The sequence below is a fragment of the Ictidomys tridecemlineatus genome, chromosome 14 (assembly GCF_052094955.1).
Source record: "Ictidomys tridecemlineatus isolate mIctTri1 chromosome 14, mIctTri1.hap1, whole genome shotgun sequence".
NCBI classification, from domain to species: Eukaryota; Metazoa; Chordata; class Mammalia; order Rodentia; family Sciuridae; genus Ictidomys; species Ictidomys tridecemlineatus.
Window position 1 is genome coordinate 26,315,898 of NC_135490.1, and position 16,883 is coordinate 26,332,780.

Genomic DNA, 16,883 nt, shown 5'->3' on the forward strand with positions numbered 1-16,883 from the left:
ACCCAGCGCCCCACAGTGTGAGGCAAGCATTCTACCATGGAGCCACAGCCTCAGACCCAGGTATGTATATTTATGGGATGGAGTTAACATTATGAATTACTCCCTACCCCAAATATTTTTCTTCTTCATTCCAGATTTACTTATCATCAGAGATATATTTTAGGATGAGAAAGACATATTTCTGTGGTCTTCAATCCCTCATCCAAAACTGTCTAATCATGAGAAAAACAAAATACAAATTATACCCAAGGTAACATTACCAATACATAGCTAATATTTCTCAAAATTGTCAAGGTTATCAAAAACAAGGCAATTCTTAGAATATGTCCCCAGTTGGGCTGGGGTTGTGGCTCGGCGGTAGAGCACTCGCCTAGCACAAGCGAGGCCCTGGGTTCTATCCTCAGCACCACATAAAAATAAATTAATTAACTAACGATATAGTATCCAGCTACAACTAAAAAATAAATATTAAAAAAATGAAAAGAAAATGTTCCTGGTCAGTGTAGCTTAGGGAAAGATGATTAAATCCTTAATAGGATACTGTTACAGAAAAAAAAAAGATTTAGTAAAAACTAAGGAAATCTGAATAAAGCTTGGACTTCAATGGAGAGTAAATATTTATATTGACTTATTAATTATGATAAATGTACCATACTAATGTAAGATATTAGTAATTGGACAATTGGGTTTCCTAAATATGGAAACTCTGTACCATCTTTGCCTTTCTGTAAATCTAAAACTATTCTAAATGAAAACACTTGTTTCTTAAAAAAAAACATTACTTTAGGATTATAAAAAATAAACAATCACAAATTTCTTGTCAGAAATTATATCATAGGATGATATGTAAGATATGTCTAATGAAATTTGAAATCCCACTGAATGCATAAAATTTATTTTCAAAAAAGTTTGGCAGAAGACTATACAACATGACTTGAATAATCATCAAAAGAACAACCAAAAAAGAACATAAAACCAAAAAAAAAAAAAGTTGGTTTAACATTTCAGAAATTTATTTTAATTATAATTGAGTTACAATCAGAACTTATGGCGAGCTGAGTGGTTCTGCATGATTAAACTTTTTTTTTCTCAATTTTGCTTTTCTAGCCTCTGTCACTAAATCTCTCATATTTGAAAATCTAACACTAGAAGCCTCTTTACATTTTGTAACAGGTTTTCTCATTTTGGCCAATGCCATTATATAAGGCTAATCAAAAATTTCTGTCCAATCTTACCGCAAGAAATTAAAATGAGTGAGAATTTTGATTGGTTTCCTCCTACATTTTATTTGCTGAGACGGTTAACATCTCAGTAGCTACACTGACATTGGTCTATAGTCCTAGAATTTGGGTTTTGTTCTGAGCCATACTTGAAAATCTACTTCAAATACTTACAGCTCATAAAATCCTGGATCTTTCTTCCATAAAGCAACACTTTTGAAACATTATTTTTAAATATTATTGGTCTTCCTGAAACAGTCTGCATTCTCCACTTTTTTATTTTTATTTTTTCCTACTGAAAAACCAGGGTTAAAGTGTATTGTTCTAATCTGAAAAAAATCAGGGTGACTTCCCTGTGTTAGATTTGATGTATCCTATGGAGAGATGAGGCTTTATTTTAGGAACTCTGTATTGGCAGTCTTGTTCAAAAAATTGCTTTTTGTTTGTCTGTTTATATGTGTTAATCTTAAAAGAAGATAAATTTCGGGGACAGTCTAGAATGAAGGTTTCCTTGATGAAAACCCTGCTTACAAATTTACCTGAAGATTCTTTACAGATAGCTATCAAAAACGTCCTACTCATGGCAACGTATCTTAGAGTACTGAATTCTTTCATCTTCTGCACAGCATCCTTTTATTGCAAAAAGAGACAATTTACAATTGTGGCTACCAAATTCTCTACCTGGTAGTTTGGCCATCCATAAGGTTGTACCAGTATCTATCTCACCCAGTTGTTTGGAGGATGAAATGGCCTAATAGTTTTTAAAGTTCAGAGCATGGCAACTGGCATATTAAGCACTTAACAATGTTTCATAGTATTATTACTGACTTTGAGCTACAAAAATGAACTATGAGTTATGACATATGGAACATATTGAAAGCTAATTATATAGTGTATGTTTTGCAGGTACTAGCCTAACATGCTATGATCAAAAGCTATGATATCTAAGGTTAAGAAAAAGGGTATTTAAAAATAAACAAGTAGAATGTTTCTTCATTTGTAAAATGTATCTGCAAAATGAGGTGATAATAGTAACCACTTGTCTTGGTTGCTTTAAAAACTGTATATAGTATATTGCTGCTGTTTTAAGAGGACATATTGTTATGGATTCAATTTTGTCTTTGCAAAATCATATAATGAAATCCTACTCTTAGTATCCCAGAAAATGACCCTGTATGGAGATTAGGTCTTTACAGATGTAAGCAAGGAAAAAATGAGGTCAATAGAGTGGACTCTAAGCCCGTATGACTGGAGTCCTTATACAGAAGGGAAATTTGAACACAGGTATGCACACCAGACTTTTGAATGATGGCACCAAATTTTTGAAATGAATTTGAATGGGCCTTGACAGGGCATGAGAGGAAGCAACAATGCAGATCAAATGTGCTTTCAAGAGCACTAAGAAAGAATATTGATTAGCATCCAAGTTTAGTGATATAATTCTGCTTTTTAAATTAATTGCATTTGTGCTGAAGTAGTTTCAATTAGTAACCATTTTATTTTTTATGTGGTATAGAGAAACAGGGATCAGATAACAAAGTTCTACTAGTATTAATTCAGGAAGCTTTTCATGGAGTTGATGCAAAAAAAAATGATTCCACCTTTTAGTATTATTTACTATTACTAGTCAAAATGCATTGATAAAATATCAGAAACACAGACATTTTTAAAAGTAAGGAAGAGAGGCAGAGCAGGTTAACTCATTGAACTTGAAGATATATTCTACCTACAGATAGGAAAAGGAAGAGAGGAGGAGGAGATGGAGGTGGGGAGGATGAAGAGAATAAGAAAAAATGAAAATAAGAAAGAAAGGAAAACAAGTACCAGGGAGCACAGAGGGCAAATCTTCCCCGGCCCCTGCCCCAGGATTTCATGAAGCCAAACTGAAATGGACCACACACAGCTATTCACTTCCTGGGCTTCAAAGTTGTTCCCTTCAAGAAGCTAGTGTTGGGGTAGCCGAGCATGACCCAGAGCCCTCTTCAATGTGCAGAGGGATGTGGCTTCTACTTCTGCCTCAGTGCTGTTCATTCCCCAGGTGGCAGGGGGAACGTTAAAAGAGTTAGGGCAATCTTGGTGGGCTGAATCTCTGCTGCACAGCCACCATGGGAACCAACACAGCTGCTTCCACCCTTCTAGTCTGTTGGGTGGGCCTAGTGACACAATTTTACTATTACCACAAAGAAAATGTGGTTTATGATTTGCTTTAGAAGTAGTTATTTGAGATTCCTTTAAGATGCTTAACTGGCACAAAGACAAGTAGTTACACACAGATATTCATTTCCTTCTGTGATTATTTTTACTATGAATTTATTTTACAATTCTGAACGAAACAACAAAATTGATTGCAATAGTCCTGGCCAGAGGGTCTGATAGCAGAAATGTGCTTATAGACAGACATCTTTATCTCTCATGGGTTCACTTTTGTAGCTTTGTGGAGAGCAGGTGTGAACTTTAGAGATGATTTTGATTTTGCCAATGAGTAAACTGTGATCCAGAGGAGGAAAGTGAATTTCTGAGGCTCACAGTGGCATCACAATACTATCCCAATCATAACAAAAAACCCAACATTAAATTAATTTGCTATATTCTGGCCATTATTAATTTATTTCACTACAGTGGCAAAATGGAAATGATTCTAAAATAAGAGGCTTTCTTTTTACTAGAAAAAATTGCTTAGATATCATTGAGTACTAGCCTACTGAATATTTATGCTCTTTTGTTAATGCAAGATCTTTCTGTATATTAATTTATTCTAGATTTGTAATTTGATATTAATGCTACAAGGAATGTAGGTGATAGATGCAGTTTAAAGCCCCTTAGTCACATTATTTAAATTCCACTTTTATTCACATTCATGTCTTTTACTTCCTTGAGTACAACTAAGCATTGTCCAAAAAACAGAAATAAATGAATAGCACAAAAAATTATTCCATAGATAACTACAAATATTCACAACTCAGGCAAACTCTCATCTGAGACTCCTATCCTAATGATATTGAGCAGCAACACAGAACTTGTTATAAGCAAGGGAAGAAAAAGTTTGTTGGTTAACAAATATTTTTGAACTTTTCTGTGAGGTTGAAGTAAATGATATCATTACATATTAGAAAGCATACTTAATATGAATTATATTCTATAATTAAACACATGACTTGTACTGCAGAAAAATAGAATAAAAACTTCAGTGTTTCATTATAAGAAAATTATTCTAAGACATACAAAAGTACTTTCAACCATATTACTCTGAATTTTCACCACTCCTGTGCATTAGAAGATATATAAATGCTTAGTCTACATTGTAGTATATCTAGCAATATGAGTATAAATTTGATTTACCACTAAATATCATATCAAGAAAGATTTAGGGTCAAAATTCATATAATTCTTAAGTCATCACAAAATACTAGAGTTACCCCAAAATTTATATAGTAAAATATAGAGATATGTTTAGGTGGGGTTCAGATATACATATTGCCTATAAATTAGAAATAGATTTTTCTGTTATTCTGTATGGGAATGCCAAAGTCCTTTGTAAAAAGTAATCATAAATCAGTAGGCACTTTTGCTGCCTCTAGAAACAAAACAAGTCGTACTGCATATAATTTGAGAATTTGAAAAGAATTTTCACAAGAAAAAAATCTTAATTTGGAAGTAATGTCATCAAGATTTAAGATAGCCCATCAATGAAGAGAATGTTAATGTGTTTAAAAAATACTTTCTTAGCAGATGAATGTAAACACCTGTGTGCTATTGAAATAAACCCACATTAAACACTAAATGCAGAGAAATAACATACCCAGGCGCTCACGCATCTTCCGCAAGTGGTGATTTTGAAATCCCCATAGAGATCTTTGATTGCACCAGTTGTGAAGAATCCTTCCACCATCAGCAGAATGCCATACACGAAGAACGCAGCTGCAATGCCGTAGATCACATACTTAAAGATGTCAATCCTGGGGGAGAAGGGAAAAGTGTTGTTGGTCTGCAGAAATTGATTCTGGTATGCTCAAGGCTCTTTTGGAAGGAAAGTTGGAGAATGTTGATATTCACGATGGAGGCTGAATTTACAAACATTTTTGCTTCATATTTCTAATGTATATATACATTTTGTTCTGCCACTTCTAATATTTGTCCTGAAGGGATTTGAGGTTTTCATGTCTGTAGGTATCTTCTTCCCTTCTAGCATCCCCACTTCCCTGGTTACATCCATGTAGTCTTGGATAAGCAGTGAATTATATTTCCAAAGAAGTTTACTTAAATTCACTTGATAAATAGGATAATTTATCTGACTAGTACAAAATGTGAATGTAAACATTTATATGTAGAACATTGAGATTTTAAAACATTTTTTAAAAAGAAAACTTTACAGGTAATGATGTATTTTGCATAAAATGACACACTTAATATGTCTTTCCTCTGAATAATCAATTTTGTTTTATTTTATACTTACCTTAAGCCATCACAAATATTTGCTGTTGTTGCTAATGCAATCTCAGTAATAACAAGGATATAATTTTACAGATAAATTGTAATTTATCTATAAAATTTAGCCAGAATCACTAATTATACAGAACTGGGCATGAATTAAACCATAGCATAATTCCATAAAGGCTTGGGAAGATACTTTTCCTTTTCTCACAATTGATTGTCCAATAGAAGAAAAAAATCACATGGCTAAAATAAAACATTTACATATGAAATATAAAAGTGCACATACAGATAACTGATGCATAGATAATAGATGGAGATAGGAAGTAAGGTAGATAGGTAGGTTGTTTAGATGGATGGATGAATAAATAGACAGATGACAGATTGATAGATGTTAAATAGGTAAATTCATAGTCCATAGCTTTGCATCTAGGATATGAATATTCACTGGGATTAAAGAGAACAACAGTGTTTTTGTGAAGTGAGTTTTTATTTGCAGTTCCTAGTTTTGAAAATATTTATTCTATATTTATTCTCCAAATGGTATCTTTTAAAACTATGGGAATATTTACCATCATTGTGGTTTGGAGTTATAGATCATTCCATTAAGAGTTATTATTATATATTGTTATAACCAGTGGCCATTTTACATTCAATGTGGTCAGAGTTGTAAAAATGCCAGTGAAATGTAGATGTGATATACACCAGTTTAATGCTCTACATTTACTTAATTTAAGAAATGGATCATCTACAACATTTGGAATGTATTCACTGTATGTATGCATTGTTTATGATACAGGACACGACATTCTAACCTAAAAGTCAACATAGCACCAATATTGATATACCTTGAGGCTAAATACTTTTTTGGATACAGTGGGGTGAATTTGATAAGTAAGACATAATTGCATAATTCAGCAAAATTCATCCATGGTGTTTTGGTAGGGATTTCATTAAATCTGCAAATCACTTCCAGTAATATAGACATTTTAATGATATTTCTTATTCTAATTTATGAGCATGGGGTATCTTTTTATTTGTCTTCAGTATCGTTCATCAATGTTTTTTGTTTTTGCTTTTTATACCACTTTATTCCAACCTGAGCACCTCAATATAAAACTGAATACTGATGAATTGTTTTCCTTACTAATTCTGAATTACTGCAAAATGAATATGTTCTGCTAGCAGCTCAATACTTAAATACTTAAATAGATTAAATCATCTCTGACACATGGTAGATTTAAAATAATGAAAAGAATAATAAAATAATTTAAAATAATCAGTATAGTATTCTGAACTGATCAAAATAAAATGGACTTTGAAAAACAAGGTTGCAATATTGTTACTAACATTGCAATATTTATGTTACAAATTACAGATACGTTGTTTTGTAGAGTTCTATACATGGGGAACAACTGAAGCCACTTCCTTTCAAAGGAGGAAGAAATAAATTAGCTGTTTTAGTAACTGTACATTTTGTATACTTTTAAGTAACTCTTAAATATTACAGAAAAATAATAATGTTTTATTGTGTTCCTCTAGACATCTTTCAGTTCTGGTTAATTTTACTGCTAAAAAATTGTTTTGTTTTAAGACTATTGTAAATTTAATAGATTTCTTGATCCTTATTTCATCACTTCTGCTTTCTTCTACCATGTGTATAGTTTCATTTTATTATATTTAGATACAAATTTAGTGTTTATTCTTTGAGTGATATAAGAATTGGACACAATTTTATTTTTCAAACTGACTACTTGTCTTACCATTTATTAAAGTATAATCTTTGATCGACTTATTTCAATACTACCACTATCCTAAAATACAGATAGATAAATTGATTAATCGAGCTAAGTCTTGATGTGTCCATTTCTATCCTTTCCATTTTATCCCACAAGTCTGTCTGTGCATGTGTCAGTCAGTACAGCATTGCTCTAATTATAGAGGCTTTGGGTGTATCTTGATATCTTCCAGGGTTAGACACCACCAAGATCAGGGATGCCTTTTCATTTGTTCACATCAACTTTTATAACTCTTGGGAATATTTACTTCTTACTTCAGGTCAATTTTAAGTACTTACAGTTAAGTTTATTTTTTGGCTTGTTTTGACCAATGTAAACAAAATTTGGCTTTACCACCAAATCTTCTAATTATTATTTGTCTATACAAATGTTGCTGCTTTTCATGTAGTTTTTTTTAATCCTGTACATTGCTGAATGCTCCTATTTTTTGAATTAGCTTAATCATTGATCCTTTAAGATTGTTCCAGATATATATCAACCTATTATCTCAAAGAGAGTTTTATTTCTTATTTTCTAAGTCTTAGGTGTCTGATCCTTTTCTCTAACCTAACTGAATTAGCAATTACATCCAGAATAATGTTGAGCAGAAGTAGAGATTATTCTTACCTTCCTTGTCCATAATTTTAGTGGGGGTGTCTGCTTGAATAATATTCTAAGTTTAGATTTGTTTATATGCATATATATAAGTATATATATGTATGTGTATAAATATGTATGTATGCATGTATACATATGCCCATATATATGTATGTATAACATCTATTGCTATTTTTTATTTTATTGGTTCTTTTTAGAATTATTTAACAGTACAGTCTATTTTGATATAATTATACAAGAATGGAATATATCTTATTCTAATTAGAACCCTAGTCTCATAGATGTACATGTTGGTGAGACTCACTGTGGTGTCTTTATATATGTACATAGGAAAGTTATTTCAAATTCATTATACTGTCTTTCCTTTTCCTATCTCCGCTTCCTTCCCTTCATTCCATTTTTCTTATACACTGAACTTTTATTCCCCCTACTACCCTTGTTGTGGGTTAGCATCCACATATGAGAGAGAACATTTGACCTTTGTTTTGGAGGTCAGGTTTATTTTACTTATCCTGATATTCTCCAGATCCATACCTGTTGCTATTTTAGACGTTTATTAGAAATCAACATTTTTACTAATATAACTTTTAAGTTTAAATAAAAAATATCAATAAAACATTGTGGGTATATGCCTTTTTTGCAGGTATTTTGGAAATAGGCTTAATCCCTCCATTGAAACTAGAAATAGATTTTTCTGTTCAGCTTTCCTATGCATCTTAGAGTTCCAAATTGCTGTTTATACCCATCTGGATTCTTCTCACATAAAAAGTAGGAGATTCAAATTGCAGAGAGAACTATACAGCCATGCTTTCTTTGCTCATGTATCTCTAAAATTTTCCAGTGCTTTCACTTTCACAAAAAGTTTTTATTAGCAAAAAATTGTAAAAAGAGCAAAGTAAAAACACCTTTGGTTATGGTGGTCAGCTAAAAACCTATCTCTCCAACATCCGTGTTATAATCCCTGAATCCTATGACTCTTACTTGATAAGGCAAATGAGTGAATATTACTTAATATTACATAAATTATGTTGAAGTTAAGGATCTTGACAGGAGAAGATGATCCTGTATTATTCAGGTGGGTCTTTAAGCTAATCACATGTATCCTTAAGGGGGACAAGCAGAGAGAAGTTTGAGAGAGACACGCAGAAAAAAGAGAAAGTACTAAAATGGAGGCAGAGATTGGAGTGAAGTGTCTTTAAGCCACAGAATGCCAGTACCACCAGCTCCAGGAAGAGGCCAAGAACACCCTTGCATTCTGGAAAGATCCAACCCTGCAGATGCTTTCACTCCAGACTTCTGGCCTCTCCAGTATATATTGCTTCCTTATTTTCCTCCTCTTCTTTTTCCTCTAATGCAATGCTGGGGATTGAATTTAGCGCTTACTCATTCATTCTAGGCAAGTGCTCTACCTCTGAGCTGGACCCAAACTCCATTTTTTGTTTTGTTTTAAGCTACCAAGTTTGTGGTGACTTCTTTATGATGGTGGCAAGAATCTAACATTTATTGATTCGTCTGAATAGGAGGTTGTTTTGAACTATTTCTGACATTGCCTCTATGATGCAATCTATAATCATGTATTAGAATACAGAGATTTTGACAGAGATGCTGGAGTATGTAGTATCTCTTCTTAGAGTTGGAAAATGTTAATTTTAACATTTATTGTTGAATTTGGAGAAGGGACCACTAGTCCCTTCGTAATCAGTTTGTTCTTAATCAGTTCAATGTGTTAATGGATAAGCAATAAACATATTTTCCAGTATTGGGTAGAGATATATTGAAGTTAATGGTTCCATTTGCTTTTCTATTAGAATTCAGAAGAGAACACAGTATCACAACTTTAAAGAGATTTTTTGAAAATGCTTTGAATGTTCACAAATGTCATGCAGAAAATTCATGTTAAATTATTTTTATTGTGGTAAAAATCCATGTAATATTTAATCTCTTAGCAGATTTTAAGAGCATCTTATGGAATGGTTAACTCTAAACACAATGTTTTGTGGCTGATCTAGAACTTTTTCATCTTGCAAGACTGAAACTTCATACCCATTGAACAGCAACTCATCTATTCTCACACCATCCCCTGGCAACCATCACTTCTGTTTTTATGAGGTTTTGAGAATGTCATATACCTCATATATATGGAACATGCAGCATGTTCTTCCTGGTGGCTGCCTTATTTCACTTAGACTAAAGCCCTGTCATCCATATTTTAGAATCCGGCAGGGATCAATATTGCAAACAGCATGACAGTTACACTTTGCTAATCCTTGCTCAGAGCCTAAATTGTTTCCCAGAGTTAAATTCCTAGAAAAATTAAAGTGTATGTATCAAAATAATGTCCAGAAAGTTTGTTCTAAAGTGAAAATTTATTCATAAAGAGAAAAAGGGCTTCTCTATTTCCTAACACCAGGTATTATAATTTTCTGATGTCATCACTTTAAATGTTTCTTAGTTTTTTTTAGTGATAGTTAACATACATTTATTGGCTATTAATCTGTTGTATTTTTATTGGCATTGCTGTTTTATATTTTACCTTTGTTTCACTAGAATATTTTTGGCTTAGTTTTTCATTTATTAACATTATAAATTCTTGTCGTGTATACTACATTTTTATCAGTTTTTATATAAATTCAATGTTTAAATAACATTTAAAGAGTCAACTTTAAATTTTTATTAGGTCAAATCCATAAATCCTTTGTGATTTCTTATTTTGCTGATATACTTCAGATCCCATAATAAGCAAAGCTTTAATTTATATTTTATTCTAGTCCCTAAAAATTAGCTTAGTCTTCAATTTAACTTTCAACTTTTAACTTTTTTTGAGTAAATTATGAGGTAGAGACATAATTTTATTTGCACTTGTCAATATGCACATGTTGGGTTTCTTTTTACCATTGTATTTTGTCTCATTCAATATAATTTTCTGTGTGTCTTTGTAAATACCACATAGCACAAACTGTTATAGTTTCTTCACTCCATTTGTTTAGCCTGATGAATTACAGAATTCAGTTAAAGGAGTGACTCCACCATTCTCTAATCCATATCTGTTTGGTCTGATGTGGATGACACTTTGCTCTCCTGTCTTCGATATGTCAGTCTTGAGGACAAGGAATTTGTCTGGCTCTGCTATGCCTCCCTGAAGATTAGCACAGTGATTGGCATATAGGTTAGCTCAGTGAATGAATATGTTAAAAGAATAATCAAACAAAAGATTATTCTGGAAAAGGTATCTAGACTTTTGAAATCAGGAGTATCTTAGAACAAAAATGAATTCTAGGTTAACATATATCCACATACTCAATATTCACAACAACTCAATTAGTGTAATGGGGGCTATTACTAAGATAACTGTTCTTAAAAATAAACTAGACTAAGTGAATCACAGATTCTAAGCATCTAAGAACTGAAAATTCATTAACAGCTTTATCTAAACAGCTTCACTAACCAACAAATCATTACATTCCGAGGCAATCCATCCCTATCACTTAGAATCCTAAGCCTGTGTCTTTCTTTTCACCATGAAGAACAAAGTAAGATTGCTTCTACCTGATAACCTTCAAGATATCACTTAAACAAGATTATTATGTTCTTTATTTTTCCTAAAATGACTGTATTCTTGCATTTTTGAATGTTAAGAGAGAAGTTAGATCTTTAAATTCAAATCCAGCCTGAACCTTGCTCAAATGTTTACCTCTGCTGTAATCTCTATCCTGATGGAATGGTAAAGCAACAGCAGTATTATGGTAAGTGGGCCATGTCCAGGAACAACCAGGTGTTAGGAAGCATGGCAGTGGGCATTACAATTGAAACAGAGCTTCAAGGAATAGAGCATTACCATTAATTTAACAGTCTTTATCATCATTATCATCACTATCCCTATCACAATAAATAACTGTATAGTGCTTACTGTGTACCAGAAATAGTTGTTTTAAAATATCAACAAATTTCATATTCATCAGAGCGTTAGGAAGTAGGCAACATTAGTTTGTTCCTTTTACTGAAGAGAGACTGAGGAACAGAGGTTAAGTAACTTGCCCAAGTTAAGATATCTACAATGGCAAAGAGCCAAACTGAATCAAACCCAAAAAGTATGTTGTATCCTTATCTAAATTCTTCACATTTAGATATTTGGTTTTGTTTTTGCTGTTGCTTGTTATGGTTTGGATGTGAGGTGTCACCCCAAAACCAAAAGCTCATGTGTCAGATAATACAAGACGGTTCACAGGAGAAATGACTGGGTTGTAAGAATCTTAAATTTAATCCTCTGATAGGGATTACTTGCGTGGTAACTGAAGTGCTAGGGTGTGGCTGGAAGAGGTGGGAATTGGGGCATGACTTTGGGTACACATTTGTGTCTGGTGAGTGGAGTCTCTGCTTTCTGATCTAGATGTGAGCTGCTTCCCTCCGCCACACTCATCTACCATAAAGTTCAGCCTCACCTGGAGTCCTGAGGAATGGAGCCAGCTTTCTGTAGCCTAAGACTTCTGAAACTGTGAGCACTCAAGTATATTTTTCCTCCTCTAAAATTGTTCTGGTCAGATCCTTTTAATCACAGCAGAGAAAATGCTGACTAAACATTACTTTACTGCAGCATTTTGAAAATTATTTAATTAATTTAGGAACACTCATTTGTGGAATACTAGCCTGGCTAAAATATTGGCTAATGAAATGTATACTATTTGATTATTATTTCAGAAGTCAGGAATTCAGTATGGTTTTCTAACCTAAGTGTCAACTATGATTTAAATTATGTTTGAATTTTCAAGACTAATCAATAATCTCTCACTGATACTAATTTTTCTCATATGCAGACATTGTGGTAAGTAAGACTTCATCAGTCTGGTGTAATTATCAGCACCCTAGATCTGTTCAGGTAGTTTGCATACTGCTATGGTTCTTATCAGTCTATAAAACCTCATTTTGTCTTGAAAATCATGGTTATTTTCCCTTCTTATTCTCACTCATTAAGCAACTGACAACTGTGTCCTATTTTATTAATATCTAAGTGATGTATAAAAATTATAAGCAAAGTCAGAAATACAGACCCACATGAAGTTAATTGAGAGTGAAATCAATTAATCTATTTTATCCAAACTTACTGCTTGATTTTGCTTTGAAATATTGAAGAATTAATTATCTAGTGGACTCAGGTTTTGATCCATTGAACTCAAATCACAGTTCTAACATTTTGAAAACAAAATGTCTTCACTCCAGTAATCAATAATATCAGATCCTGGATATTCACTATAATTTGCCAAAGCCCAAGCACCATCCATATAATTTATGGGTGAGTATTAATTGTGAGTAAGGCTGATCTTCTCTCAGTTCTCAGGAGAATTATTCAAGAAGCCAACTCACCCAGAAAAATCAGTGATTTAATCAGTTTCATAGCTAATTTTCTAACAAGTGTCTGTATTTCATTGACCTATATGAATCCACTTTCCAAAGTAAAATACTTACCCTCCTTCTCATTCACTGTCAAGTGACACTAATGGATCACAGCAATAACACCTTCCCCCAAATCTCTCAGGATAAGAAAGTCTAAATGGCAAACTTAGAACATTTCTTCTTCATCATAAAAGAAAGTGGCAGAGTAGAGAGCTGTTCCAGTGTTGAGTGTGCCCAAGTGACTACGCTGAACACAAAGAAGTTGTGGTTGAAGGGTAGGAACACTGATGGGAGCCATAGGTTAAGTTCCACTCTTATCATTATGAGTTTAGAGCCAACAAATGACCTAGATTTGAGAAACTAAACTGACAGATTTAAAAAAAAAAAAAGCTTCTGGGAAACCAAGTAGGTAAGGAGAGAGAGAGAGATATACTAAAACTTACATCAATAGGGCATAAAATCTGAGAAATTCACTTCTCCTACCCCTCTCTGAAGGTCTCCACACATCAAATGTAATATGACAAAGTGATTCAATGGGTAACATCAGCTGGAAATAGAAGACCCAGATTTCAGATCACTTTCTACTGGGTGGGCTAATGGTGTTTATCATTACATATCTGAAAGACAGATTGAATAAGAATGGAGATTATTTGCACACTTATTTATGATAAGTACATTCTGCATGCTGGGCAGGTGATTATGGATCAGAATGATCATATTTCAGCATGCTTGCCCTTGAGATTTCCTTTCAGGAGAGAGTGACCATATAGGGATACTTGTAAGTACTTGAAAAGAGAGAGAGAATGGAGAAGAATGGAGGCAGAAGAAGGGTGGGATTATGAAGGAGAGAAAATAGAGAGAATTTGTGGTCCTCAAGATAAAGGAGGGATTAATTCTCAGATTCTAAGAACCATGGGTGGAAGTCTCAAGTCTTGGGAAATTGTATCTTCTCATTTAGCCATCCAGTGAACAGGCTTCTTTTCCTTTCCAAGTATAAGATATAGGATGAAAACTATGGTTGAATTAAGCATGAAAATTATGGAGAAAAGTAATAAGAATCTCAGTAAATTACTAAAATTGACTCTAAGTCCTTTCTTCACACTCTCTTAATTTTCTTTTTCAAACAACTTATTATCAAGCAAGAAGTATCTCCTGAAAGCACATTGCTCATTCTCCACTGCCTTGTATTTCACCTTTTCCTTTTCTCTGATTCCCCTATCCTCAGCCCTTCACAGGTTAATCTCTACTTCCTCTGAACATTTATGCAAATTTTGACCTTATCAATTGGCACTGATCACACTGAGAAGTTTACAGAATGCATCTGCCCTCTGTGTTTTCATGAACTATTTTTTTTTTTTTTTTTTTGGCAGAGAGAGTCTTAATCCATTTGGCAGCTCCACAGGACCCATAGAAGAAATTCAAGTAATTTGAACAAAGAAAAGAGAGATAATGTTGGCATTAATTTCTCCCAACCAAAACGATGTTTTTCCATTCCAAAAATGTGTTACTGGTGGCATTTAATGTCTCATGTAACACACCAAAGGTAAAAGTACTAAATAAAATCTCTGTCCTCAAATCTCTCTTTTAAACTCACAATTTCAGCGCTTTAGTTGAATTCAGAAATATATTAAAGTTTATTGTCTAAATATCAAATATATCTTGATAATTGGTTGCTAATAGATGTATATAGGCATGCCATTTATTAGGCTTATGATTCCTAACAAACTTCACACTCTATAACCAAATTTAGCACTTTGAATGTAGCCTAAGTATAGAGAATCTGTAGATTTTTAAGGACATCTGTGGTAGCTTAAAATAATGAACAGTGAGAACATATTTTGTCCAGGGTAGGCTGAGATACAACTAAAAAGAAAATGTCAGTTTTATCACATTAAAATAGAGGCATGCAATCATCTTCTTAAAACTTTCTGCAAACTAACTTGCAGTAATACCATGCATTTTCAAATAGTTTAATTATATTCCAAATGACAAATATCATTAAAAGCTTAAGAATTGATTCAGGCATGTTTGAGTCTAAGTCATTGATAGCCACTGAATTTTGGTTTTTATGTGTATGTTTGCATTTAATCTGATGGAAATTGATAAACTGTCTACTGCTACAGGTGTAAAGAATTCAATTTGGCAGGGAATGTTAACTCTCTAGAATGAATTTGCAAAATAAAGTTGCAATGGAAGATATATAACTTTTAGTTTGCTATTAATATTTCATTGTCATTTGTCAATGTGCATGGTGATTCTCTATCCTTGATACTGCACAGTTAGGGACTATATTTTTACATAAGCTTCATTTCTTAACTAATCAATCCTCCTCTCCCCTCTAATCACTATGTGTGGGTTGTAGGGAGTTTCCCTAGTCTCATAATAGTTTTTAAACTTTATTTCTTTTTTTTAACCAGTGTTTTCACTTCTAAGATATTTTAGATCCACATAAATATTCTAACTTATCTTTTCTTAAAATTTTTTCTATCCATTCTGTCTGGAAGTACATCTCAAAGTAAAGAATTCCTGATTTATTTATCCAAATGAATAAGTAACTATATTCTCTTTTCATTTTCATGGAAAATTACTCACCTGAATGAACAAAATAATGAATATAATTGATAAAAATATCCTGTTCAGAACAAACTTCTTCTAGATGATAAAGAAACATAGTGATATATTTTTGATAATGTAGTTGGAGAATAATTGTCTTCTATGTAGAAAATTGTCTAAGTTGACCAAGTCTTGTCTCAGATTAGGGTTTTAGATTAAAATTAAACCAGGACAATAGCAACTGCCCTGCATTAATCAGAGTTTTGACCAACTTCTTTTAGATGGAATTACAGAAATAAAAAGTAAAGCTTCTCTAGCCATCCAGATAACCATAAAGACTTACAAGCCTAAATGCATCTTATTCCAGAAAAAGTGAATATACATTAAGAGTATTTTTATTTATGTAGAATGACAACATAAAGGACATAAAGCACAATACAAACACACAGTATTAAGTAGTATGTAATAAATGCAATAAATTGCAAGGGTAACAAAAACTGATGGGTCCTGGGACAAATTATGGTGCTATTACAAAAAGTACTTGTAATAAACAAGTCATTTTCCTTTTTTGTAGTTATGAACTCACTGAATAGATTCAATTAGTAACTCATTTGGAAATAAATTCTTTTGTAATAAATTCTCAAACTCCTGTTTACTATAATATAAAGCAATAAAGGACAGAAATTTGAATAACAACTTTTCACTTTCAGACAATTTAAGTTATCTTTCTAAAAATCTATTCTCTCAATATCATCATGATTTAGTAATACCAGGAGTTTCTGTTTTGGAAAAGAAAAGCATAACTGGTATTTTGAGGAAAAAATGTTGCTCAGTTTCTTCTTGTGATTTATCCTTTTACATAAAGCCTGAGAACCTTCCACAATTTTGACATAAT

The 16,883-nt window shown here is 32.7% G+C and overlaps 1 protein-coding gene across 3 annotated transcripts in view; it reads right to left on the reverse strand.

Annotated features, from left to right (window-relative positions):
- Gpm6a (glycoprotein M6A) overlaps nucleotides 1-16,883 on the reverse strand; it is a 309,399-nt gene that overhangs the window by 24,631 nt on the left and 267,885 nt on the right. For all 3 annotated transcript variants that reach the window (XM_005325525.4, XM_040293981.2, XM_005325523.4), the window contains one exon: nucleotides 5,020-5,176. In XM_005325525.4, the coding sequence (XP_005325582.1) occupies nucleotides 5,020-5,176 (157 nt within the window). The remainder of the gene's footprint in view (nucleotides 1-5,019; nucleotides 5,177-16,883) is intronic.